The sequence below is a fragment of the Podarcis filfolensis genome, assembly GCF_964270895.1.
Source record: "Podarcis filfolensis genome assembly, chromosome: 6".
Taxonomy (NCBI): Eukaryota; Metazoa; Chordata; class Lepidosauria; order Squamata; family Lacertidae; genus Podarcis; species Podarcis filfolensis.
In genome coordinates this window covers 99066828-99091825 of record NC_139609.1, presented here as the reverse complement: position 1 = coordinate 99091825, position 24998 = coordinate 99066828, and the positions used below count along the sequence as shown (strand labels likewise).

Genomic DNA, 24998 nt, shown 5'->3' with positions numbered 1-24998 from the left:
CGTACGCTTCCCAGTCTCCAGATGCTGGGTTGAATGGCGAGAAGCTGCTGTCGGTTGCCATTCTGAGTTCCTTGTGTCCCGGAGCTGAAGCCTGGATACACGGTGCGAGGCAGCGGTGCGGCAGGTGGCGGTGCTGCGGTGCTGTGTGTGGCAGTCAGCTCAGCGGGATCCCACCTTCGTCGCGAGTGAAATATACTCAGAGTCGAGAGTGGATTTCATGCTCTTTATTCGGCTTATAGTGGTGAGGAGGAATGAATGAAAGTCCCCTCTAAGTATCTGCTTTATATACATTATTTACACAATGGGCCCCATGTGATTGGCTAATTCCAGGATTCTCCTGTAGGCCAATCAGGTTGCGGATTCCCATCCACCTGGAGCTGGATAGGGTGGCTCCTGTGGACCAATCAGACTGCTGCATTCTGGATCCTATTGTTCTAGGACCAATCAGACTGCTGCCTTTTGGATCCTATTCAACTCAGTACATACACCCTCCCTAGGCCAGTCTAGCTACAAGGGGCCACCTGCACCTCTCTATTTATACCCCCAGCCCTTTCCTCAGAAGAAGTTCAAGATGACTCACAGGCAAGAGCAGCTGCAAGGTGGGGGGGGGAATCCCCCGCTCCCCCAAAACCTCACACTTTGGTGCTTTCCTTCCTTTATTGCCCGCCCGGCACCCCAAACATCCCAGGGCGGCTTGCAGAAGAGCATCCCAGAATGGTAGGATTGGAAGGGACCCCCAAAGGACATCTAGTCCAACCCCCCGGCCAGGCAGAAACCACAGCCAAAGCATCGGTTTAGGGAAACTTTTAATGTTTGATGCTTCTAGATTTAGGTAGGTAGCCGTGTTGGTCTGACGCAGTCGAAATAAATAAATAAATAAATAAATATGTCCAGGAGCACCTTAGAGACCAACAAAGTCTGTTCTGGGTATAAGCTTTCGTGTGCATGCACACTTCTTCAGATACCTTCTGATACTTCTTCAGATACTTCTTCAGGTATCTGAAGAAGTGTGCATGCACATACCCGGAACAAACTTAGTTGGTCTCTAATATTTGATAAATTATTGTATTTTAATATTTTGTTGGCAGCCGCCCAGAGTGGCTGGGGAATCAATAAATATATTATTATTGTAATAATTATTATTATGCCTAAATCTCTGGCTGGTGGCCCTTGGGTTGTCCTGGAAACACACGCTGCGTCAAGAAAGGAGCTCCCAGCCCTGGAAAAAGAAGGACGGGCAGCAGTTTTGAAAAGGAAAAATCAAAATTAAATCAAGAAATTACACTACATCCCCCCTAAAAATATTTCCCACCCATCCTGGGCGCCTCTGAGGGCCTCAGGCCCAGTGCAAAGGCAGGAGGAGGAGGGCGGCCCGCGAAGGGCTCCCACGCGGCCCCCGACCCTCGGGAGCAGCGCGACTCGCGCGCCCCCTGGAGGATAAGAGAAGCCGCTGCAGCAGAGCCGGGACGGGGCAGGAGGCGGGGCGGCGCGAGGCCCGTCCATCTGCGGCGCCCGAGAACGTCACTGGCTGGAGGGATGGGGGAAAGGCGGGATCTGCGCTCCCATTGGCTCGCTCGCCGCGAGGCCCGTCCATCTGCGGCGCCCGAGAACGTCACTGGCTGGAGGGATGAGGGAAAGGCGGGATCTGCGCTCCCATTGGCTCGCTCGCTGCGAGGCCCGTCCATCTGCGGCGCCCGAGAACGTCACTGGCTGGAGGGATGAGGGAAAGGCGGGACCTGCGCTCCCATTGGCTCGCTCGCTGCGAGGTCCGTCCATCTGCGGCGCCCGAGAATGTCACTGGCTGGAGGGATGAGGGAAAGGCGGGACCTGCGCTCCCATTGGCTCGCTCGCTGCGAGGCCCGTCCATCTGCGGCGGCCGAAAACGTCGCTGGCTGGAGGGAGGGGGGAATAGCGGGACCTGCGCGTCCATTGGCTCGTTCGCCGCGAGGCCCGTCCATCTGCGGCGGCCGAGAACGTCACTGGATGGAGGGAGGAGGGAAAGGCGGGACCTGCGCTCCCATTGGCTCGCTCGCCGCGAGAGGCCCGCCCCTCCCGCCGTGCTCTGCGTGCTCGGTTCTGAAGCGGCCCCGCCCCGTCCGCGCCTGCGCCGTGAGGAGAGCGCCAGAGGCCGTGCGCTGCGCTCGCTTGGCCCGCTCGCCGTCGTCGCGGCCGCCGCGGAATATCCGGTGAGTGGCGGAGGCGGCGACCCCGACTTCCCCGCCTCAGTGTCCCGTCCGCGGCCCGCACCACCCGCCCTCGTCGCCAGGGAGGGGCCCCGTTGCCTGGGCAACCCCCGCAGGCCCGTCGCTTGTGCGCGTGCGCAGTCCGTCGCGGGGGGGGGAGGGAGCCGAGGGGGCGCGCGCCTCTCTCCGTCTGTCTAACTCTCTCGTGCACGCGCATCCTGTGGGCCCCGCCCTCTTCTCGCGCCGGGGGAGGGGGAGTGGGGACGCTTCTGCGGCTGCGCGGTTTGGCGGGGACTTTATTCTGGGGGGGGGGCGAGAGGAGGTGGGCGGCGCCAGGAAGGTCACGTGGAAGTGGAGAGGGCGAAGGCGCCCCGAGGTCATCCAGCCTGACCCGCGGGCGATGCGGGATTCGGCAGCCCGAAAACGGGAAGGGAACGAGGCGATCAAGGAATGCAAAGTGTTTTAAATAGCCGTATCGTAGCTGTCAACGTTTTTCTGTTTTTAAGGGAAATGCCCTTCTTCCGAATAGGATTACTCGCAAGAAAAGGGAAAAGTTGACAGCTGTGATCGCTATGAACAAGTGAACAGATTAGCAGGACTTGGATAAATTCAGCAGCATAAGAGGAAGGAGGAGAGAGATAGCAGAGCCTGGGAACTTGGAAGAAGGGGAAGAGACCAGAGAAGGAGGGGAATGGAAGCCCTTAGCAGGCTTGGCCACACTCGGCCCTGCATGTGTTTTGGGACTACAATTCCCATCATCCCTGACCACTTGTCCTGTTAGCTAGGGATGATGGGAGCTATAGTCCCAAAACAGCTGGAGGGCCAAGTTTGGCCATGCCTGCAAGGTGTTCTTGTGTTGAGACCTTGCATTGTTGTGGTTTCGTTTTCATTTTTCTCCTTTCCTTCTTTCCTTCTTCATTTTGAACTGTATGTAAAAATGCAAATGAAAAGTACTTTTTAAAAAAGGAATTTGGGCTAAAGAATAGTGGAATCCTTGAGTTGGGAGGGACCCCAAGGGTCCTCTAGTCCAGCCCCCTGCAGTGCAGGAATCTCAGCTCCAGCATCCAGGACAGATGGCCAGCCTCTGCTTAAAACCCTCCAAGGAAGGAGAGTCCACCACTTCCCCAGGGATTCCATTCCACTGTCCAACAGCTCTTACAGTCAGATTTTTTTCCATATGTCTATAGTTGGAATGAGGGACGCAGGTGGCGCTGTGGGTTAAACCACAGAGCCTAGGACTTGCCGATCAGAAGGTCGGCGGTTCAAATCCCCACAACGGGGTGAGCTACCATTGCTCAGTCCCAGCTCCTGTCCACCTAGCAGTTCAAAAGCATGTCAAAGTGCAAGCAGATAAATAGGTACCGCTCTGGTGGGAAGGTAAACGGCGTTTCCGTGCGCTGCTCTGGTTCGCCAGAAGCGGTTTAGTCATGCTGGCCACATGACCCGGAAGCTGTACACCGGCTCCCTCGGCCAGTAAAGCGAGATGAGCGCCGCAACCCCAGAGTCGGCCATGACTGGACCTAATGGTCAGGGGTCTCTTTACCTTTATAGTTGGAATGCCCTTTCCTGCAACTTGCCTAGTGTGTTCTCCCAGTGGCCAGCCAGATCCCTGGCAGATGCAGACAGCCACCCCACCTCTCTGCTTAAGAGCCTCCAGCGAAGGAGAGTCCACCGCCTTTCGAGGGAGCCCCTTCCACCATAGAAGGCACTTACCCTCTGGAAGTTCTTCCTGATCTTTACTTGGCATCTCCTTCCTTGCAGCTGGAGTCTGTTGCATCAGGTCCTCCTCTCTGGAGAAGCAGAAAGCAAGCTTACTGCATCCTCCATGAGACAACCCATCAGAGATTTCTCCTCTCAGTCTCTCCTCCAGGCTAAACATGCCCAATTCCCTCAACTGTTCCTCACAAGGTTTGGTTTGCAGACCCTTGAGCGTCTCACCTTGTCTCTAGTCCTCTTAGACTGGGGCGCCCAGAACTGGACACAGGACTCCAGGTGTCACCAAGGCAAAATAGAATAGTGCTAGATTCAGGTAGGTAGCCATGTCGGTCTGACGCAGTCGAAATAAAAACTGTTGTTTTTCCTGCTAGATGCAGAAATACAGGATCTCAAAGCAACTGTCTTATTACAAAAGAATTTCAGAAATAAACTTGAAAGAGAAGTTCCTGAATTACAACTTATTACTAAACTGAAAACTATGGAGAGACCTGGTCTGAATAGAGATACGTACTGGATTCTTGTCTCATTACACATGTGAAAGCTATTTTTTGTCATTGCATACTATCCCATGCTTTTTCCTGTAGGACTAATTGCAGTCGTTAACAGTCACAGGTTTCCCATACGCATTGAGTCCGTCACTCATCTCCTACTACCCTACTGAGAAAAACCCCACCCCACCCTCCCACTATATATAAGGGTCTGGTGACTTCTGTTTCATTGTATCTGAAGACGTGACACGAAACTTATACCCAGAACAAACTTAATTGGTCTCCAAGGTGCTACTGGACAAATTATTATTATTATTAAAATAGTGCTGTTACTTCCTTCGATCGTGACGCAAGACCTCTGAGGTCGTAGTTCTTTAGCTGTGATTCCTGCATTGCAGTGGGTTTGACTTCATGGAACTTTGAAGTGTCAGGCATAGCTCTACTGGCTTTAGCCCAAACGTAGCAGAGTTTTCCTGCACAGCGAAGAAGCTAGTTGAGGTGGAAATGACTAGTCAGCTAGACTCAGAATAACTATTTACAGGATTTATTAAAAGGAAAAATAAAACCAGCAGAGTTTCTGCATACAAAACAAAGCAAAATAAATCCTTTCTTTCTCTCTCTCTCTCAACCATACACAGCACTTCTACTCCTAACACACCCCTAACACACCAAACTGTGCTAGCAATCCCTAGATAACAGAGTTGAGTGCTGGTCGTTAACCAATCAGAGTAAGCAGTTTCTAGGTCAAGCTGACCTTGGCTTTCTGCCAAGAGTAAATTGACACGGCCTTGAGTTAATTGTGTGAAGCCAGAATCTGTAAGTTTCCCATGAGAACCAATTAACAGAAACTGAACACCCCCTCACAGATTCCGCTGGACAATTAACATCAAATACACCTATGTAGGAGATTATTTTTCCAGCAAACCTAAACCCTTGCACATTCGCTTGTTCTTTACCTTTGCCAATGGTTTAGTTAACACATCTGCTACATTTTCTTCACTTGATACATAAGTACAGGTGATTACATTGTCTTGTACACAGCAACGCACATTTTGGTATTTTACAGAGATATGTTTGGAACGCGATTTGAAACCCTCTGTTTTACTTAAGGTTATACAAGCTTGATTATCAATGTAAACTTGTACTGGTTCTCCACAATTTACATTTAAATCTGTTAACAAATGCTTGAAATAAATCACCTCGTTGCACAATTCACTCAACGCGGCGTACTCTGATTCCGTTGATGACACACTTACAACGTCTTGCTTGCGTGACCGCCAGCTGATTAAAGCTCCACCGACCATTATGACTAGTCCTGTGACAGATTTTCTATCCGGCAAATTTCCCCAGTCACTATCACAGTAGCAACTCAACATTTCATCCTCTGAAGAATTTAATTGTAACATATAGCCAATTGTCTGTTTGAGGTATCTCAGAACTTGTTTTACCCCTTTCCAGGCATTTAGTGTGGGTTTTGAGACCAATCTACTTAATATGCCTACTGCATAGCTAATATCAGGTCTGGACCACTGTGCTAGATACAATAAACTTCCAATTACAGAATGATATACATCAGGATGTTCAAATTCAGGACTCTCATCTGTATGAAGTGTTTTTATGAAACCTGGATCCATAGGCACCACTGCCCCTTTGCAATCCTGCATCCTGTATGTAGTCAGTAGTTGTTTAACTTTGTTCTGCTGACTAATTAGGCAGCTGCCATCTTGGGCCCAGCACACTTCCAACCCTAGATATGTCCTAACCGGGCCTAAGTCTTTCACTTTGAACTTACTGGACAATTGCTTGGCAAACCTTTTAGTTTGTTTATCTGTTTTGCAAGCATACAATACATCATCTACATAAATCAGACAAAACTCTTGATCACTGCCTGTACCACGTACATAAACACAATTGTCAGCTGTACTCTGCTTGAAACCAAATGACACTAAGGCCTCATGGAAACATTTGTTCCAAGATCTTGCAGCCTGTTTGAGACCATATAGAGCTTTGTTTAATTTCAACACTCTATTGGAACCTGTCTCATAACCAGGCGGTTCGGCTAGATACAGGTCTTCTGATATTGATGCATGTAAATATGCAGTCTGGATATCAAAATGGTTTAACAGGAGTTTTCTCTTTGCTCCAAGCGTTAGAATAAGCCTTACACTGTCCCCCTTAGCAGTAGGGGAAAAAGTCTCGTCATAATCTTTTCCAGGCCTCTGAGAGTATCCTTGAGCCACTAAACGAGCTTTGTATTTGTACTCTCCTGTCACCAGAGGTTTAAGTTTGTACACCCACCTGCAGCCTACAATCTTTGCCCCCTCAGGCGCTGCTACTGGTGTAAAGACCTTGTGCTCATTCAGAGAGGACATCTCTTCCTCCATTGCCTGTTTCCAGAGCTCTGCCTCCTCTTTTGGTAACTTTAACACCTCCTGAAAACTCTTGGGCTCTGCAATTACACTAAACACATTTGCAGTATCTGGAGAAAAACGCACCGGAGGCACTCCTTTGTTTTGTCTTTTAGATCTTCTGGGAGAAAATTTTTCTTCTGACCCACTTTCCTCCTCAGAACTATGACCTCTCTTTTGTTGCTTAGCAACTGGTCTCTGGCTAATTCCACTTTCTTGAGAGCTCTTATCTGAACTTTCCTCCCCCTCAGACTCTGATTCTCTATGTTTACCTTCAGAGTCATGAAGCTCCTGGGAAGGTTCAAACCAAACCTCAGTATTGGCATGTAGTCTCTCCCAGCCACTATGTTCACAAAAAGTGGCATTCCTGGAGATCACAATGCCATTTGTCCCTTCAGCAAAGCGGAAGCCTTTTCCCAGCTCCTGGTAACCCACAAACACTAACTGTTTGGTCTTAGGATCTCCCTTCTTTCTCATTTGTTTTGGAATTAATACCCAGGCTTTTGATCCAAACACATGCAAATGGTCAATTTTGGGTTTTTTCTGAAACAATTTAAAGTATGGAGTTGTACCTATTGTTTGATGAAAGAGCCTATTTTGGAGATAACACGCGGTGAGCATGCTCTCCCCCCAATAAGACATGGGCAAATCAGCATCATCAAGCATGGCAAACATCATGTCTTGTAAAGATCTGTTTTTTCGCTCTGCAACGCCATTCTCCTCTGGGGAAAAAGCGTTCGTTTTTCTATGCCCAATGCCATGCTTTTGTAACCAATCTCTAAAAGCATTTGACATAAATTCGCCACCTCTGTCCGTCTGAATCCTTTTGAGTTTAATGGACAGAAATCTTTCCACAGATGCCACCCAGCCTTTAAACTTAGTGAACACGTCACCCTTATTCTTCATGGGATAAACCCAAGAATAACGCGTGGCGTCATCCACAATTGTTAATGAAAAACGCGATCCACCCCTGCTTACAGCAAACGGACCAATTACGTCCATGTGAACCAGCTGTAGCGGTGACTCACTAACTCTGTCACTTCTGGGGTAAGAGACTCTGTGGGTTTTAACCTTTTTACAAACATTACAATCAAGGTACTTGTTACAACTCTTTAAATTACCCCCATCAGCCAATTCAGACATTTTTAGTATACTTTTCCAGCCAGCATGCCCCATTTTCCTATGCAATAAGTGCACACAGTTGTCATGTATAGCTTTGTTATTCACTGCAGGCTGAGATTTACTGACTACTGCTGCAACTTGAGATCCTGCTTTAAGCCAAAACAAGCCTCCCTCTGACTTAGCAGTGCCTAAAATCTCACCAGCCTTCTTAATAATGCAACTGTCTCCTTCAAAATACACTTTAAACCCAGCTTTTAGCAAACAATCTACAGACATCAGATTGCTCCTTAATGAAGGCACATAAAGTACATTTTGCAGGCATTCACGAAGACAAGGAACAAAAACTGCACCCCCCGAAATCACTTCGGAAGTACTTCCGTCTGCTAGAGCCACCTGGCTGCGCTGTGCTGAGTTCTTGGAAACAAACAATTCATCTGAATTTACGATGTGCCGAGACGCTCCCGAATCGACCACCCAGACAGCTTGTTTCTCATCAGCAATCTTGACCTCGGCGGTCACCAGCTGAGCCGACTGTTTTTGTTTGAAGAACTTCTTTTTCCGCTGCTGCTGCTGCTGCTGATCTCGTCTCTGCTCCTGCACCGGCAACTGAGACTTGACCAACTCAGGACATTGTCGTTTTAGATGCGCTGAAGACCCACATCGGAAACAACGCCTAACAGCAAACGCTGACTCCTGACCGGCACGCTGCTCTTGCTTCACCCCTGGCACGGCATGAGAACTCCTTCCAAACCGCCCGCCTGTAGAAGCCTCTGCAGCAAACGACCTTTCTTGCCTCTTCTGCCATTCTTCAATCAAACGCCCAGTAACGTAACTGATTGATAAATCACGCTCCTGTATGCCTTCTAGAGACAAAACTAAATTATCCCAGCTTTCCGGGAGAGAACTCAAAATAATAGCCACCTTCTCCTGCTGGTCTAATGCACAGTCTCTTTCCTGTAGCGCAGCAAACTTTAACTGTAAACTGTGTAGGTGTTCCTGCATTGTAACCCCAGGCTGTAACATTGCCTTGTACAATGCCTTGCGAATGAACAGCTTGGAAACCGCTGTCTCACGCACATGGAGTTCTTTAAGTGCTTGCCACACACCTCTAGCTGTCTTGATTCCCCTCACATACGGCAACTGGGAATCTTCCAGCCCCAAGACAATTGTGGCCCTTGCTCTTTGGTCTTTATCGAGGTCTTCATCATCAGGCTTCGCAGGAAACTTACTCACCACTTGCCAGAGACGATCCCTCTGCAGCACTGCCTGCATGCGTTCCGACCACAGCAAGTAATTGGAGTCATTCAGACGCTCAAAAGCCATCTGAACTGGTTGTGAGGCCATCTTGAGAGCGATGTCCCTGGAACCCGGAACCAGCTACTCACGACCACCGAGAGAGAAAACAGGAACCACAGCACCCAGCACTCACACGCTGCAGCTGTTGTCCTTGTGTCCACTGCGTCACCAGCTCACAACAGTCAGGAACCAGCCAGTGTCCATCTGCTGCACCAACAGGAACAACAACTTCTGGAACTACTGGAACCAACGCCGTTGATGCTGACACCACCACAACTCAGGCTGGCAGCACAATGCCCATAACCTCATGGAACTTTGAAGTGTCAGGCATAGCTCTACTGGCTTTAGCCCAAACGTAGCAGAGTTTTCCTGCACAGCGAAGAAGCTAGTTGAGGTGGAAATGACTAGTCAGCTAGACTCAGAATAACTATTTACAGGATTTATTAAAAGGAAAAATAAAACCAGCAGAGTTTCTGCATACAAAACAAAGCAAAATAAATCCTTTCTTTCTCTCTCTCTCTTAACCATACACAGCACTTCTACTCCTAACACACCCCTAACACACCAAACTGTGCTAGCAATCCCTAGATAACAGAGTTGAGTGCTGGTCGTTAACCAATCAGAGTAAGCAGTTTCTAGGTCAAGCTGACCTTGGCTTTCTGCCAAGAGTAAATTGACACGGCCTTGAGTTAATTGTGTGAAGCCAGAATCTGTAAGTTTCCCATGAGAACCAATTAACAGAAACTGAACATGACTACATGACGCTTGAGGTCCCTCCTAACTCTACAGTGTTAGGATTCTGTGATCCACATTGCAAATGCTGTGTCTGGCAGAAAAAACAATAGTGATCTGTCAAGAAGACCCCCAGCAGTTTACAAGGGATCCATAGGAAAAACATTTAGAATCCCCTTTTCTACCTCAGTGAAACACTTTCCGTTATTTGTGATGGAAAGGTCTCTGGTCCCCTGACACAATGCTCAGTGTAGCTCTGGAGAATCTTGATGCTTTTTAAAATCCTTCCATCAGGAAGTTTTGCCTGTGATTTTTTGTTAAGATAGCTGAGGAGGGTTCTTCCTTCTGCCTGCTTCCTTTGCTGCTGAGGTATAAAAAGGGGCAAATTGCTTCAGGCCTAGCTTGAAAAGTTACATGGTTTTACAGAAATGAAATATTAATCCCACTTTGCAATTAGATGGACTGGTTGGATTTTTTTAAAAAAAACCTTAAATGACAAATCCGTGCTGTAGCAATTTTGGAATTAAAAGTCGTAGAAAAAACTAGAGATGTTGGTGTTAGACTTTTTCAAAAGAGAAGGACCAGGACGCAAGGTTGACAAATGGTTCTGCTAATTTCTCAAGCTCTGTGTGTGCGTTTTGCTGGTTGCCGGGCTCCCATGGCAAAGTTCTGCTTTGGATAAGGAATTCCCAAGTTGCGCTTCAGAAGGGTGTTGCTTTCTTGGTTCACAATTCTGGACCCAACTAGATGTGACGATGGAGAAGTTTGACTATATCTTGTCTTTCAGCATACACAAATAGCATCCCGTGAGCCAAGTCAGAACTGCTGGGAGCTTAGCATTCCTTGGCACTCCCTTTTCCGTATCTCTGTCATCGTGCCTTGTTGCAGTCTCAGTTGTAGCCTGTATGCAGACATTTTGCAAACTCGATGAAGAGACTTGGCAAAAGTGGGCGGCAGCGAGAATGGTGTGTCCCAGAGGATGCATATAGTCAGTTGTTACCTGTTGGCAGGAGGCAGCAGAGAAGGCTAGCTAAGAAGCTGTGACTTGGCTAAATTGTTAAACGTTGCAAGTGGAAGCGCTGAGCTGCATCATGGCGGACAGAAGGAAGGGTGTGTCACAAATCATAGCTAGACCTCACTATTGTGCAGGGACACCAAATCACATTTCTATGGGAAGAAGGTCAAGCTGAGCATCCCTGGAATGTAGGCAATAGATTGTAAATATTAAGGACCAGCAGAAAAATGGGGTGTTGGGCTGCCCTTATGGGGCTTTATGAGGAATAGCATCGTATTTTTTCATAGTCCTCACTATACCCACTGAGCTGGGAGCTGTAATTTGTTGTGGAAAGTGTTGTGTCTACAGAATTCAGGAGCTGCTTTGGGCTAATACTGTTGAGTTTCTCGTTTGCTTACCTAAAGAACTACTCTATTGAAATGTGTATTTGGGTTTCATCATTTTAAACATTAACTAGGAGCATATTTAAACATTCTGAAAGAGCCAATATTTTCAGTGTACCTACTCATTCTCCCCACATTTCCAGTTTTTATGCACTGGGGGAGGGAAGCCCTTTTCCCCTCTGGCCTTTCCCATCTCTTGGACCTGCTGGGGCCCCCACCTCTGGAAGAGCAAGACTCTGATCTCCTCACAGTCTGAAATCCCGGCTGGCCTCACTGTAGACAAGTAAGTAGCACGGCTTTTGACACAGAACATTTTGATGCGCCTGCAGTCCTTCAGGAGCAGAAGAAACACTCTTCTTATAAGCTGCCTGCCTTTGATTTAAGATGGGAGGCAGCCTGTCATCTTGCGTGGGTACCTAAGACCGAATGTGAAAGAGGGCAGAGGTGGGGGGGGCTTTGTCTCTCCGGCATGCTACTCAATAAAAGACGCTGTGGACCTTGACCTCCAAGAGTGTTTTTGGCTCTGCCTTTGTCATCCTTTCAGCTTTCTCTGGGTGTCTTGTCTTCAGTCCCCCCCCCCATACACACCAGTGGTGCTTAAACTTTGTGCCAGTATGTTACACTGAGCTCCCCAGTGTTCAGCCTAAGCTGCTGCCCTATCGTGGACTTTGTTTTTCAAATCCTGCATGGACCCCCTGCTCGTTCCCCGTGGAAAAGACAGCTTTCAGATCTTCAGTGCCAGTCCTCACAGGTAAGCTGAGGCATGTTTGGGGGGGGGTCCTTTGAAGAGCCCTTGAAGAAGTCCCTGGACACCTTGAGCCACTCGAGTTGGGCGAGAGCCAGCCGAGAGTGTTGATGGAGCGGAAACCGCTGCCGTGCGATGACTGGCAAACGTGCAGTTTGACCTGGAGGCTGGATTGCTGCCAACATCATCTCAACAGCTCCAGAGGTGGAAGGAAAGGAGGGGAGCAGTGAGCTGGGCCTGGCTGTGGAGCAAAGCAGGTTGCATGGAGGAACAAGACGTCCGCCAGCGAAAAGGCTGCAGCCCCGTGCATCGGCGCCTTTGCAGTTCCAGATTTGTACAAGCTTCCAGGAAGGCGATAGGCTCTTCAGCCACACAGTAAAAGTGGAAGAGTGAAAGAGAAGATGCCGAGGAGAGTTTCAAATAGTTTTCGCAAGCAAATTTCAGGGTTTCAATTTATGCTGTTCGACAAAACGAGCAGGAAAGAAGTGAGAAGATACAGTTGACTGAGGGTCAACGTACAAGTGTGGATGCTTGAGATGTTTCAGAGAGATCTCATGATGGGACAGGAGGCAACCTGATGTTACGATGAATGCGCAGTACCTATTGTTAGAGCAGTGTGTTAAAGGGCCCACTGAGGACTAGCTCCATAGGGGTGGTTCTTAATCAGATATTGCCATCGTCTTGCCTCGGGGCCCGATCCGTCACTTTCTTTTCAGACTCGAGAATGAACTGGGGCAGTAAACACATTAGGATGACATGGGACCCCAAAGCACAGGATCTCTTCCACTGATTACCGTATTTTTCGCCCCATAGGACGCACCGGCTCATAGGACGCACCTAGTTTTTTGGGGGGGAAATAAAGGGGAAAAAATTATTTCCCCCCCCAGGTGCTCTGCGCTAATCCCGAAGCTTGGGGCGTGCGGAGTTCAGCGCGCCCCAAGCTTCTGGGTGCCGACAAGGTCTCCACTAGCCGTGGGAGAGCTGCGCGGCTCTCCCACGGCTAGCTGAGCGCTGCGCTAATCCCGAAGCTTGGGGCGTGCGGAGCTCAGCGCGCCCCAAGCTTCTGGCTGCCAGCAAGGTCTCTGCTAGCCTTGGGACAGCCACGCGGCTCTTCCACGGCTAGCGGAGCGCTGCGCTAATCCTGAAGCTTGGGGCGTGCGGAGCTCAGCGCGCCCCAAGCTTCTGACTGACGGCAAGGTCTCCGCTAGCAGTGGGAGAGCCGTGCGGCTCTCCCACGCCAACAGAGCGCTGCGCTAATCCCGAAGCTCCGCACGCCCCAAGCTTCTGGGTGCCGGCAAGGTCTCCGCTAGCCGTGGGAGAGCCGTGCGGCTCTCCCAAGGCTAGCTGAGCGCTGCGCTAATCCCGAAGCTCCGCATGCCCCAAGCTTCTGGGTGCCGGCAAGGTCTCCGCTAGCCTTGGGAAAGCCGTGCGACTTCGCGCGGCTCTCCCAAGGCTAGCGGAGTGCTGCGCTAATCCCGGAGCTTGGGGCGTGCGGAGCTCAGCGCGCCCCAAGCTTCTGGGTGCAGGCAAGCTCTCCGCTAGCCCTGGGAGAGCTGGGTCTCCCACGGCTAGCGGATAGCTTCCTGAAGCCTGGAGAGCGAGAGGGGTCGGTGCGCAACGACCCCCCTTGCTCTCCAGGCTTCAGCGAAAGCCTGCATTCCCCCCATAGGACGCACACACATTTCCCCTTCATTTTTGGAGGGGAAAAAGTGCGTCCTATAGGGCGAAAAATACGGTCTGTAAAGCAGAAAAGGCAAGAAGGCAAACTTGGAGGCACTCGCAGCCTGAGGGGCATGTAAGAAAAGGGGCAAAGGGACTCTTTCCAAAGCAAAGCAGGAGGCTTTTGGTAAAGCATTACTAAATTTAAAGGCTAGACTTGGCTGTGTGGAAATAGCACCAGCCCTCTGCTATTTCTATCTAATAAGAGGCTTGAAAAGGCCATTATTCTGAAGGGACAGCCACTTCCATAGCAAAAGATCTACCTGTGTATGAGTGGGAGAAAGAGGCTCAAAAGGGGTGACTCCATGGCAAGAAGGACTGGATGCCCGGGCTTCCTTCCCTCACTCCCCACAAAAAGGAAAGTTGCCATATCTTCAGGGTCACGTTTTCCTTTTGCTGCAGAAAAGCATTACAGGAGGGCTGGTTCTTCTTAGGCTTTGGGGAAATGGAGCTGGTCAGCTGTTGAAAGGGCTGCACCTCCAAATATTTTATTCTAAATTTTTACTACGTTTCCTATGATGGTGCTATGCAAGTGATAGAAAAAATGGTAGGAATTGTTGGCTGTAATATGTATCTGATTTCCCCCCAGTTCTTTTTTAGAAGTAAGTTTTTAAAAAAATCTCGGCATGCAGGATTATAACACTGATATTTCACTCTAGCCAATCTAAATAAAACTATAAAACTATCAAGTTCAGATGTGTTTTTTAATTGTACTTTTGAGTGGTTAAAAATACAGAATGCGTTGATAGTCACTCTTTTATACCCAACTAATCGAAGAAATGGGCTAAAGCATTTCTCTCCCAGTCTCCCAGCTGTGGTGTGTGTTTTTTTTTGGGGGGGGGGGTAAACAAACTGCACCTTCTCCAGGGCTGTTGTCTTTCTCCCACCCATCTATTTTGGGGGGTGGTGGTGGAAGAAGGTGGCTTTTGACCCTGTGGACCCGCAGCCTCTCCTGCCCATCTCCTTTCCACGCGCTCTGACTTCTGAGATGCTCCAGCCCCAGGGGAGAGGGAGGCATGTGCGGTTGGACCTCCCTCTCTCAGGTTGGGCCTCTCCTGAGATGGTGCTTGCTGTGACTTCTGGGTGCGTCATCTAAAAGAAAAAAGAATGAAAAGGATTTCCTCTTTTCAGAACTATTGCTTCATGCATGTGTAACTTGATTCAGGCCTGGTTGTTTACAAACTTCTGGTTGACAGCCCTGGGTATTATCACCTTGCAGCCCAGTGGTCTGATCTGGAGATGTGTGTGTTCTCTCCCCGCCCCCCTTTCCAGCACCTTCATTGGCCTTGTGGCGTAGCTCCAGCACCCTCCTGTCCCTTCAGATCCCTTTCCTCCTGAGCAGTTGCGTGCTGAGCGAACGTGGCTTTGGGAGCCCAGCTTGCTTCACAGCAACCGGGGTGGGGGCTGGTTGGCCACCTGCCGGGTTTGCCTGGGCTTTGGCCTCTGTTTCCAGCCTGTGCCTTTGGGTCAGTTGGAGCAAAAAGCTGGCTCCTTCCTTCCTGGAGCTTGCAACTGGAGGATGCCGTCAGCCGACAACTTCACTGTACTGTATTCCTGATGTAATAAAGGTTGTTTCAGTGACAGCACCTCGTGGCGTGGTCTTCCTTGCACCCTCTGGCCGCCTTTGAACGTTGATGCTTTCTTTTCAATATGCTGACGATCTTTTCTTTGTTCCATAGCATTGAACAGACGGGTTGATTATTCTTTTCAGATATTAATAAAGCAGCGGGAAGAAGAAATATGAATAAGGCTCCTTCAAGGTCCAGCCCAGCACGAAGGTAAAGTACCGAGAAGCATCAAGTTCCCCTAGGAGTTTGGGCTCAGGGCAGAAATGCACCTTCCTCCACGGACGGTGGAGCTTCTCATCGGAAGGGAATCCCACGAGGATTCTGCGATTCTTCCTGGTTGCAGCCTTCCAGGCGGCAAGATCGTTTTGCCGCCAGGCTCCTCCCAAGCTTGGGGCAGGTTGCGGGCAAGGAGAGCTGCAGCCTGTGTGACCCCGGGGCGTCCCTGGTGAGTGCCTTGGAGTCGAGAGCGTCCCTCGGGCTGTACCACGAAGGAGAGGGCAGCAAGACTCCTTGCGCCCAGGGGCAGAGGCCGCATTCCGGGGAGAGCTTCCTCCCCGTGCTGGCATGCTTTTCCGTTGCAGCGGCATTGCCCCCGAAGAGAGGGGCACAGATAACATCATCTTGGCAAGAGGATTCTCCTGTCCTCTCTTGGCGCTGCATCACTGTGTGCCCATCGTGCACGGGCGCTTCTCTTGGCATCAGTACAGAGCTGTGCACAAACCCCAGACCTGGCTGCCGCTTCTGCTAGCTCAGGAGCCGGGTGCCAGTGGCCAAGGCGCAAGCGGAAGCTGGAGCATCACCCTTGATGTTAGCAGCTAGCGCGCTAGCGTGCACCAGGGCACTGCTTTGCTCTGAGCGCTGTGGGCAGAGCGCATGCGAGGGGCAGGCATGGCATTGCTGTGGGTGTCGGAGGGGGGGAAGAAGGGATGAGCGGAGAAGGGGGCACGTGGCCACAACCTGCCTGAGCTCTGTCCCTACCAGGGGTCTGCCTGTACCTCTGGAGCCTAGTGAGGGCGTTCGCAGACCTACATGGGAGGAGGGTGCTGGCTTTCTCCCCAGGGAGGTGCCCTTTCTGGCTCTGTGGCATTTCTTGGGTTCCCCTGTCAAGAGCACAGTTCAGCTGAGCTTGCTGAAATCCATTTCAACCGCCATTTGTATGAAGCCTGAAGAACACATGAGAAGCGCTGCGGCCGTCCCTGAGCCTGGGGAGAGCGAAGCTTGGGAACTGAAATAAAGAACCGTTGCGCAGTGCTTGAGTTCTTGGTAACGTCCGGGGTTGGCCCTGAGTAAAGGCCCTGCGTCCGAAGGGTGCTGGTTTATTGCGTACACATCACTGACGGCTCCGCTTGGCTCCAGACGAGGAGTCCTCCGACTGTCCCACTTCCTTAACTTCTCCAGGCATTCTGCCTGTCCACATTCTCCTACTCTCCACAAGGTTTGTTCCGTAAGATGCGCTGCTCTGCGGTCCGGGACCACCACCTTTTCCGAAACGTGAGAGCTCCCCTTCTCCTGCTGTACCTGCACAGGCCGTCACTCACTTCTTTTGTTTCCTGGTCTTGTTCTACCTCTGTGGTTAGAAACAAATCCCGAGGGAGCTTTCTCTCCCGTTGAGCGCTGAGCCCAGCCCAGGGGCGGATGTGGTGGTGGAGCCCATTGTCATTGCAGGCTCACTTCAGACCAACACAAAGACGTCTGGGGGGGGGGGAGCCCATCTAGAAGATTAAGCTGAGGGGGTCTCAATGCTGATAGGCTTGTGCGGGAATTGATCAAGGCCCCGTTGTCCCTGGGATGATAGAACAATCTGGGCTGCACCACTGCGAACCGCCAGGGGGGACTTGGGTGGCTGAAGCCTCCTTCATAGGAATTCTTCCCTGCACACAGAAAGCTAGGTGTTGGAAAGGCTCCGGCGCAGGCATCTCCGTGACAGGGTGGTATTGTATGTGAGGAGAGGATCTTCTTGTAGGAAGGAGCATTAGGTCATGCGTCCCCCCACCAGCCTTGGAAGCAGGGGAGCCCAGCTGCAGGTTGGGCACTGGGGTGAGAACTAGGCCAGGATCCCTTTGCCTTCTGAAGCCAGGCTGCGGATAGTAGTAGTTTAGTAGTAGCAATAATAATAAATTTATTACTTATACCCCACCCACCTGGCTGGGCCTCCCCAGCCACTTTTGGCAGCTTCTAACAGAATATTAAAAACACAGTAAAACATCAAACATTAAAAGCTTCCCTAAACAGGGCTTTCTGTCCACTGTTCCTCTCTCAAGTGTTCCTAGACTCTTGTTCCAGGAGGGGCCTTGCCCTGGCAGCTGGGGACGACCCCGCTGACGGCGCCCGCTGTCTAAAGAACTTTCCCCGGTGCTTCTTGCAGAGAGGCCTTGCCCTACGGAGAGAGAGATGGGCGACGTGACCGCTCTCCAAACCGCCACAGCCTTCCGAGAGAAGCTCAAGAGAGCCAGAATGGCCGAGATTCCCGGGATGCGCGGGTGAGAGATGTGCGCAGCAGCGGCAGAGAGCCGAGAGACTTCCGGGACCCCAGAGACCTGAGGGATCCCCGGGACACCCGAGAGCCGCTCTACGAACGGTACAGGGAGCCTCCCTACAGGTATGCATGACCTGGGAGCCTCCTGGTGTGGCACAAGGGGGGTGCAAGGGGTGAGGTGCTAGCAGCTGTTGGGAGTGGTGCTTGGCTGCTGCAGTCGGAACCTGTCTCCCCGTGTCTGCCTTGCAGGCGAGAGGAGGGCTATGACCGCTATGCGCGCCCAGACGACTATTACCGGAGGAAGGATGACCAGTACTACGACCGCTACCGAGACCAGTTGGACAGACCCACCTTGAGCACTGAAGGTGGCTATCGGATCTGTCCGTCCGTCCGAGGCTGGTGGGAGCGGAGTGGGCGGTCCTGCCAGGAAGGGGAGGGGGCCAGGTGATATTCTCTGCCCTGACCCTGGTGACTCTTCCCTCAGAGCGCATGAAGCGGGAGGAGCGGCGGCGGGAAGAGCTGTATCGCCAGTTCTTTGAGGACATCAAGCGGCGCATTGATTCGGAGCGGCCGGTGGACTGCTCAGTGATTGTGGTCAACAAGCAGACCAAGTAAGAGCTTGTCAGGTGGGGCCACGGCCCTCATTGTCCCCCCAGTTGCTGCTCCTGCATTCTGGCTGTTGTGGGGCTGGTTGTTTGGCTCTTTATGGGCACGTGTCCCGACCGCTTCATGGCATGACTCCCTCAAAGCAGGTGCACACAATAAAAGCAGAGTGAAACGCAAAAGCGCAGGCTCTGTGAGTTGTAAATGAACCCACCAGATTCTGAAAGAATAAAACCATCTCTACAGACGCCGAAAACAAGGGAGCCATTTCATCTTGGCTTTGCTGGCCAGATCCTTGTAAGATTCTAGCCTTGTGGGCCCCATGTGATGGGTGGATGGAGCCACCCAACTGTCAATCACCTGACATCACAATGGCATTGGGTGATAGAGTTCTTTGAAGTCCCAAAGTTGGGACTGCAAAGCACCACTCTGAGCTTGCAAAGAGTACCTGAGGTTTCTGCTTTCCTGCGCATTGGCTGATGGGCAATTGAGCTGAAAGCTGCTTCTGCAGTTGTTGGCTGTGTGGGTGAGTGAATTCCTCCCCCCCCCAGCACTCACTTGCCCAACTGATCTGTCTGACAGGTGGCAGAGCCAAAGCCTGATTTCCCTTGCTAATGCAGAATCAAGAGGACACTTCCAAGCTCCCAGTGGCCCCTTGGCAGCCATGTGCCTACCTGCCAGCACACCTGATGCCACATGGGATGTCAAGTGTGGGGCAGGCAACTCTGGTTTGGGGGAAAGGATCTTGTGGTCCAAATTTGAACCCCTGGCTAGCCATGTTAGCCCCACAAGTGGAAGATTCCTTACTCCAAACCTCTGTGTTCCACCTGACGTATGATGAGGAAGCAGAGAGAGGCAGTTTGAGGTGCAGGCTCAGGTGCAGCGGCTTGTGTTTTGCGCAGGGAGTACGCGGAGTCCGTGGGGCGCAAGGTGCGCGATCTTGGCATGATGGTGGACCTGATCTTCCTCAACTCGGAGATGTCTTTGCAGCAAGCCCTGGACGACGTGAGCAGAGGGGGCTCTGCCTTTGCCATTGTCATCACCCAGCAGCACCAGATTCACCACTCCTGCACCGTCAACATCATGTTTGGCACCCCGCAAGGTAGGGGGGGCCAGGGAGTGGCTGCTGTGGCGGACGGTGCTTTTCCCAGAGACACTTGTGCAGGTGGCTGAGAGCCCAAGGGTGGCGAGCGAGGGGCTGCTGCTTCCCACAAAGGGGGCCTGTGCCCCAGAACCCACAGGATGCCCACGTCGAGGAGGAGGAGGAGGGTGTCTGCTTTGGGTCTCCTGGCTTGTGAGAGCTGGAACCTGCGTGTGTTTTCAGAAGAATCCTAGAACCATAGAGTTGGAAGGGATCCCGAGAGGCATCTAGTCCAGCCCTGCCATGCAGGAATCTCAGCTAAAGTAACCTGCATAGATAGCGTTCCAACCTCTGCTTAAAAGCCTCCCAAGGAAGGAGAGCCCATCATGAAGAGGAAAGTCCCCCCTCAAAGCAGGGTGTCTTTTCACTATCTGTCTCTCGCATAAATGTGTGCACCCACAGCCCCAGTTAATCAGCAAAATTCAAAGTGAACTGAAACTTCAGAATTCCTTTTGCAAGAGGCAGGCAGACGCCAGAGCCCTCTAGGCTGGCAGGGGAGGCTTCTGGCTGCAGGGAGAGCCACTCTCGGGAGACCCGGCTGGGAGGAGGGCTTTTCCTGCCGCTGTTTCCCTGGCGCCACGGGGGTTGCTCACGCATGACCTTTCCCGCCGCAGAGCACAGGAACATGCCGCAGGCGGACGCCATGGTGCTGGTGGCGAGGAACTACGAGCGCTACAAGACGGAGGTCCGGGAGAAGGAGCGTGAGGTGATCGCCAGGCAGGCCGCCAAGATGGCCGACGAAACCATTCTGCAGGAGCGAGAACGCCCCCAGCAGGGGGAGGAGGGGCTCCGCGGGGGCCACCCCCCGGGCATCCAGACGCTCCTGAACTTGCTGTGTGACAACCGCTACCTGACCTCCGAGGAGACGGACAAAATCATCAACTACCTGAGGGAGCGCAAGGAGCGGCAGCTGAGAGCCACCACGGACTCCCATCCAGGTAAGTTCTCCGCCAGGGAGGCGAGAGGAGCTGGTCGGGGACGCCTGCCCTCCCCACCTGCTTGAACCAGGCCTACTGCATTTGGTCCCCCCAGAAGCACTATGTGGGGCTACCTTTGAAGGTGACCCGGAAACTGCAATTAATCCAGAATGCAGCAGGAATGCAGCAGCTAGATTGGTGACTGGGAGCGGCCGCCAAGACCACATAACACTGAGAGATCTGCATTGGCTCCCAGTACGTTTCCGAGCACAATTCAAAGTGTTGGTGCTGACCTTGAAAGCCCTAAACGGCCTCGGCCCAGTAGACCTGAAGGAGCGTCTTCACCCCCATCGTTCTGCCCGGACACTGAGGTCCAGCGCCGAGGGCCTTCTGGCAGTTCCCTCATTGCGAGAAGTGAGGTTACAGGGAACCAGGCAGAGGGCCTTCTCAGTAGTGGCGCCCGCCCTGTGGAATGCCCTCCCTTCAGATGTGAAGGAAATAAGCAGCTATCTTCTCTTTAAAAGACATCTGACGCTGCATTGTTTTTGATATTTGGTTGGAAGCTGCCAAGAGTGGCTGGGGAGATCCAGTCAGATGGGCAGGGTATAAATAATAAAATATTATTATTATTATATAAGCACTAAGCCTGTAGTGGGGGGCAGCTTGGGCTCCAGAGACTTAACCTGGCCTTTCCTTCCCCGCAGCTTCGCACACCCGGCAGCCCCTCGGAGCCTCTTCCGGGTCCTCTCTGGGCACCTCGGCCAGCCTGAGCAGCACCCAGAGCTCGCAGGCCCTCTCCTCGGCCCCCTCGGCCCCCGTGGCCTCGACCCCCCAGCAGGAGCTGCAGGCCAAGATCCTTAGCCTTTTCAACAGCGGGGCAGCCATGGCCACGGCCAACAGTGGCTCGGCCACGGGAACCTCCCAGAACACCGGCTTCTCCGCGGGGCCCAGCGCGCAGAACCGGCCCAGCACCACCGGCAGCGGATTGGGCCAGTCTCAGCAGCGGGCCCCGGCCCAGGGCCCTCAGTTTTCTAGCCACGGGGGTCCCACCAGGGGAGCAGGCCCTCGGGCCCCAGCTCCCCAGGCCTCGCAGCCGCTGTACCAGAACCGCCCGCCAGCCCCCAGCAACGCTTCTGCCTCCAGGCCGGCGCCGTCTTCCGGGATCAACTTTGACAACCCCAGCGTGCAGAAGGCCCTGGACACGCTGATCCAGAGCGGCCCGGCCCTCACGCACCTGGTGAACCAGACTGTGGGGCAGGCGCGGCCCCCCCCCTCCTCCCAGCAGCAGCTGGGCCCCTACCATAGGCATTACTGAGGCCAAGGGCAGCTCTCTCCCGCCTCCTCTCCCCAAGGCCCCCCTTTGTGCATGCCCCTTCCCGCGCCCCCCTCCCTCACTGGAGCTCTGCCACCCCCTCTCCTCCACAGGCCTTGGGCCGGAGGGGGCTGCTGCAGGCGGGGGCAGCCTGCTCCTCCTCTCACGCAGAGCCAGAAGGGCTGAGGCGAGTGTCTTCTTTGCTCTAGGGCTCTCTCCGTTGAGGGAAGCTGCCTGTGGACTTCATGACCCCCCCCCCCCCCCCGTTGCTTCTTTTCAGCAACAGCCACAGAAATGCAGCCCCAGGCTCTGCTGTGAAGCTCAGGCCCCTCCCTGCAAGAAAAGGGCCAAGGGGTGTTTTCTCTATTGGGTGGTGCTGTTGCCCCCTTGATTTCATGTTGTACAAACTTGAATTTGCGTTGGAAACGGGGGTGTCTGCAGCTGGAGAGGCCTACTCACGGGGGTTACTCCTCACCCCCCTTTCTGAAGCTGTAGATGTTCTGTTCTTGAATGGTTTTGTCATGTAGATTCCTCTGTATTGTTAACTGGAGGATGCCACTTTTTAATTAAAAAACGGTATATATACACACACATCTGCATTAAAAGAAAATGGTTGTGGGTCTTTGCCCTGAGTGTGTCGTGCCTGCCTTGGGCACCCATCCTCCTCACGCCCCCGATGGAGCACCTGTGCTTTTTGCGAGAAGCGCACTTCTTTTTCCAAAACACTGCAGAGGAGGGTGTGTAGCTCAGGGGGTGTTTGCTTGTAGTTCAGGGCTCCCTCCCCCCCCCCAACCCCCTCTGGGGAAGAATGACAAAAGACCTACCTGCAAGACCTCAGGCTCCCCACGCCCACCTCCAAGACTCCGCCTCACTCTGGGTGGGACACCTGCCTTGCAAGCAAAAGGCCCTGGATTCGGTCCCTGCCAGCAGCATCTCCCCAGGGAGGTCCGTGTAAAACCAAGAGCACCCTCGCTGGGCCAAAGGCCAGATTCCATGTCAAGCGCTTCCAAGGTTCCTAACGTATATCTATATCCACCAAAATATTTAGCAAGTATTTCTAAAATTTTCATGAATGCCCTTGGGCATATTAACGTTCCTCAATCTTGCTGCCTTTCTCCCAGCGCATGCAAGGCAGATCAGGGTAATTAGTTAATTACCGTGGAGCCCCGTTTTTCAAAAGCCAAGCCATGGACCCACTGCTTTTGAAAATGTCAATGACTCTATGGTAGAGTTCCCTGTGCAAAGCAATTTTTTGAAGAAAATGTGGGGTGGCCCTGAATAAGCAAAGGATTTGGGGTATACTAAAAAACAGACCATATAATTTGTGATATTGCCACAAATTGCCTATCCCCAAGCAGTAGGAACAACTTGTCTCCATTGCTCCACTACAACTGAATTTTTTTTAAAAAGTAATTGTGTCCTTGACTTGCAAGTGTTCTATACGCCAAAGGTGTTTATGGAAGACAATCTTACTCGGCTGCGAGTGATCGAAGAAGAAGAAGAAGATATATGAGAGTATTCAAACATGCTCTTCCATACTTGTAATCTGAGGTGGTTCATTTTAGCAAAACTTAGCAGCGTATGGTTTTGTTAACTGAGGGATCTTGTACCTTTAAGACATAGGCCAGGGCTCGATACAGTATTGGGGAAGACCGAGTAGAAAACAGCTGGAATTTTGTAATGTTGATGGTTTTGTAATGTTCGCTGTGTCGCCAACCAGGTGCCCCCACAGGAAAGCAGCAAGCAGGATTCCAGCGCCAGAGCGCCCTCCTCTGCTTCCAGCAGCTGATATTCAGGAGCACTGCTGCCTCTGATCATAGGCAGAGCATGGCCATGATGGCTAGAAGTTGTCCCGTCCCCCCCCCAGCCCTCTCCGTGGATCATCTCAGGACACCGGCTGGCCCCCTGCCTTGCTGCTACAGGGGCAGCTTCCTATATGTGGGCAGGTGCTTGTGTTTTGGGAGGCTGCCCCCTGCTTAGATATTTTTAAGAAGTATAAAAAACAAATCTCTTTCACAGTGTCTCCCCCCCCCCTGCCCAAAATGGGCTCTTCCCCAACGGAGGCCTTCAGGTTAGCTCTGCAATCTTGAGATCAAGTCCTTCGGGGAGAACGTGTGCCAAGAGCCTCCCAGCGCAGGATTTTCATTCTGCTTTTTACTTATACGGCTTGCTAAAACGGTTTTCTAAACGTTGGGCAGTAATTGTAAAAGCTCCTTTTTGTGTTTGTTGTAACCCCTGGCATCTCCAAGAGGGCCTGGCAGGTGGTCTTTCAGTGCTGGGGCACGTGAGTCCCTCCCCCCCAGCAGTCTTTAACATCAGCAGTAACATCTAGACCATGGGAGCATTTCAGCCCTGCTCTTGAGTTTGTTAAAAATCTAAAACAGCTTATCTTGTATTCCTTTCTTTGAATTTGTGCCATTTAGGTTTTTAAAACCTATTTGTAAAGGCAATACTAAAATTTTCCCAGCTGAGTCCTCAACTCTTTATTACTGTGCTTGACTTTCTTCAAGTTGGGCTGTGTCTAAAACTTGCCATTTAGGTTTTCAAACCTTTTTGTAAACTCAGTTTTAGAAACTGTACCTTTGAGTCCTCAATCCTTTATTACTGCGCTCCTGCTCTCTAGGCTTGTTGCAGCGCCTGAACCCCACTCAAGAGCAGCTCCGCACTGGAGAAACGGAAGCTATCCCCATGGCACTGACATTCCCCGTGGGCAACGGCAGCCCAGTTCCCCTCCGGTGGAAGGGAACTGCAGCGTTCGCCCCAGCCAGGAGACCCAGCCCCTCCGTGTGGATGGCAACGCAGAACAGCAAAGACCTCTTCCGCCCTATCCTGCCTCCAGGTCTTCAGCAGCTGTAGGTCAGTCACGGGGGGGGGGGCAGAACCCCAAGAGCTGTTTCCAGAGAGCCTTGTCTCCCCTCCCTGGGCCTTGTGAGCTGGGCCAGTGCAAGCTGTCGGGAAGGCCATTCTGGTTTCCTTCCAGCCTGCTCAGCACCGGTCGACTGCTTGTAAAAATAAGAACCTAAGGTCCTGGATCAGGCCAGTTGCCCACCTAGTCCAGCATCCCGTTCTCTCTGTGGCCTGTGGGAAATCCAGCCAGAAGCGTCCCACCACAAGACTTTCTCCCCTTCTGCATCTGCATAGGCCTCATGACTGGAAACCCCAGGGGATGCCCCT

The 24998-nt window shown here is 52.0% G+C and overlaps 1 protein-coding gene and 1 long non-coding RNA gene across 6 annotated transcripts; one reads left to right on the top strand and one right to left on the bottom strand.

Annotated features, from left to right (window-relative positions):
• Nucleotides 1-1968: 1968 nt before the first annotated feature.
• NCOA5 (nuclear receptor coactivator 5) lies at nucleotides 1969-22415 on the top strand. Of its 4 annotated transcripts, none has more exons than XM_083618694.1 (8): nucleotides 2079-2186; nucleotides 15519-15585; nucleotides 17741-17974; nucleotides 18101-18216; nucleotides 18336-18462; nucleotides 19357-19556; nucleotides 20210-20533; nucleotides 21217-22415. In XM_083618694.1, exons 2-8 carry the CDS (start codon nucleotides 15548-15550, stop codon nucleotides 21825-21827), a joined length of 1650 nt encoding a protein of 549 aa, XP_083474820.1. In that variant the 5' UTR covers nucleotides 2079-2186; nucleotides 15519-15547; the 3' UTR covers nucleotides 21828-22415. The 4 variants fall into 4 exon arrangements, with proteins under 4 accessions (XP_083474819.1, XP_083474820.1, XP_083474822.1 ...); XM_083618696.1 differs by lacking the exon at nucleotides 2079-2186 and adding an exon at nucleotides 11500-11626; XM_083618693.1 differs by lacking the exon at nucleotides 15519-15585 and having other exon boundaries at nucleotides 1969-2186.
• LOC310764857 lies at nucleotides 3108-10020 on the bottom strand. 2 transcript variants are annotated; one of them, XR_014549283.1, is made up of 3 exons: nucleotides 9953-10020; nucleotides 3727-4774; nucleotides 3108-3364 (listed from the first exon to the last, which is right to left on the bottom strand). It is a non-coding gene; the product is annotated as an uncharacterized lncRNA (long non-coding RNA). The 2 variants fall into 2 exon arrangements; XR_014549284.1 differs by lacking the exon at nucleotides 9953-10020 and having other exon boundaries at nucleotides 3727-5626.
• Nucleotides 22416-24998: the final 2583 nt, after the last annotated feature.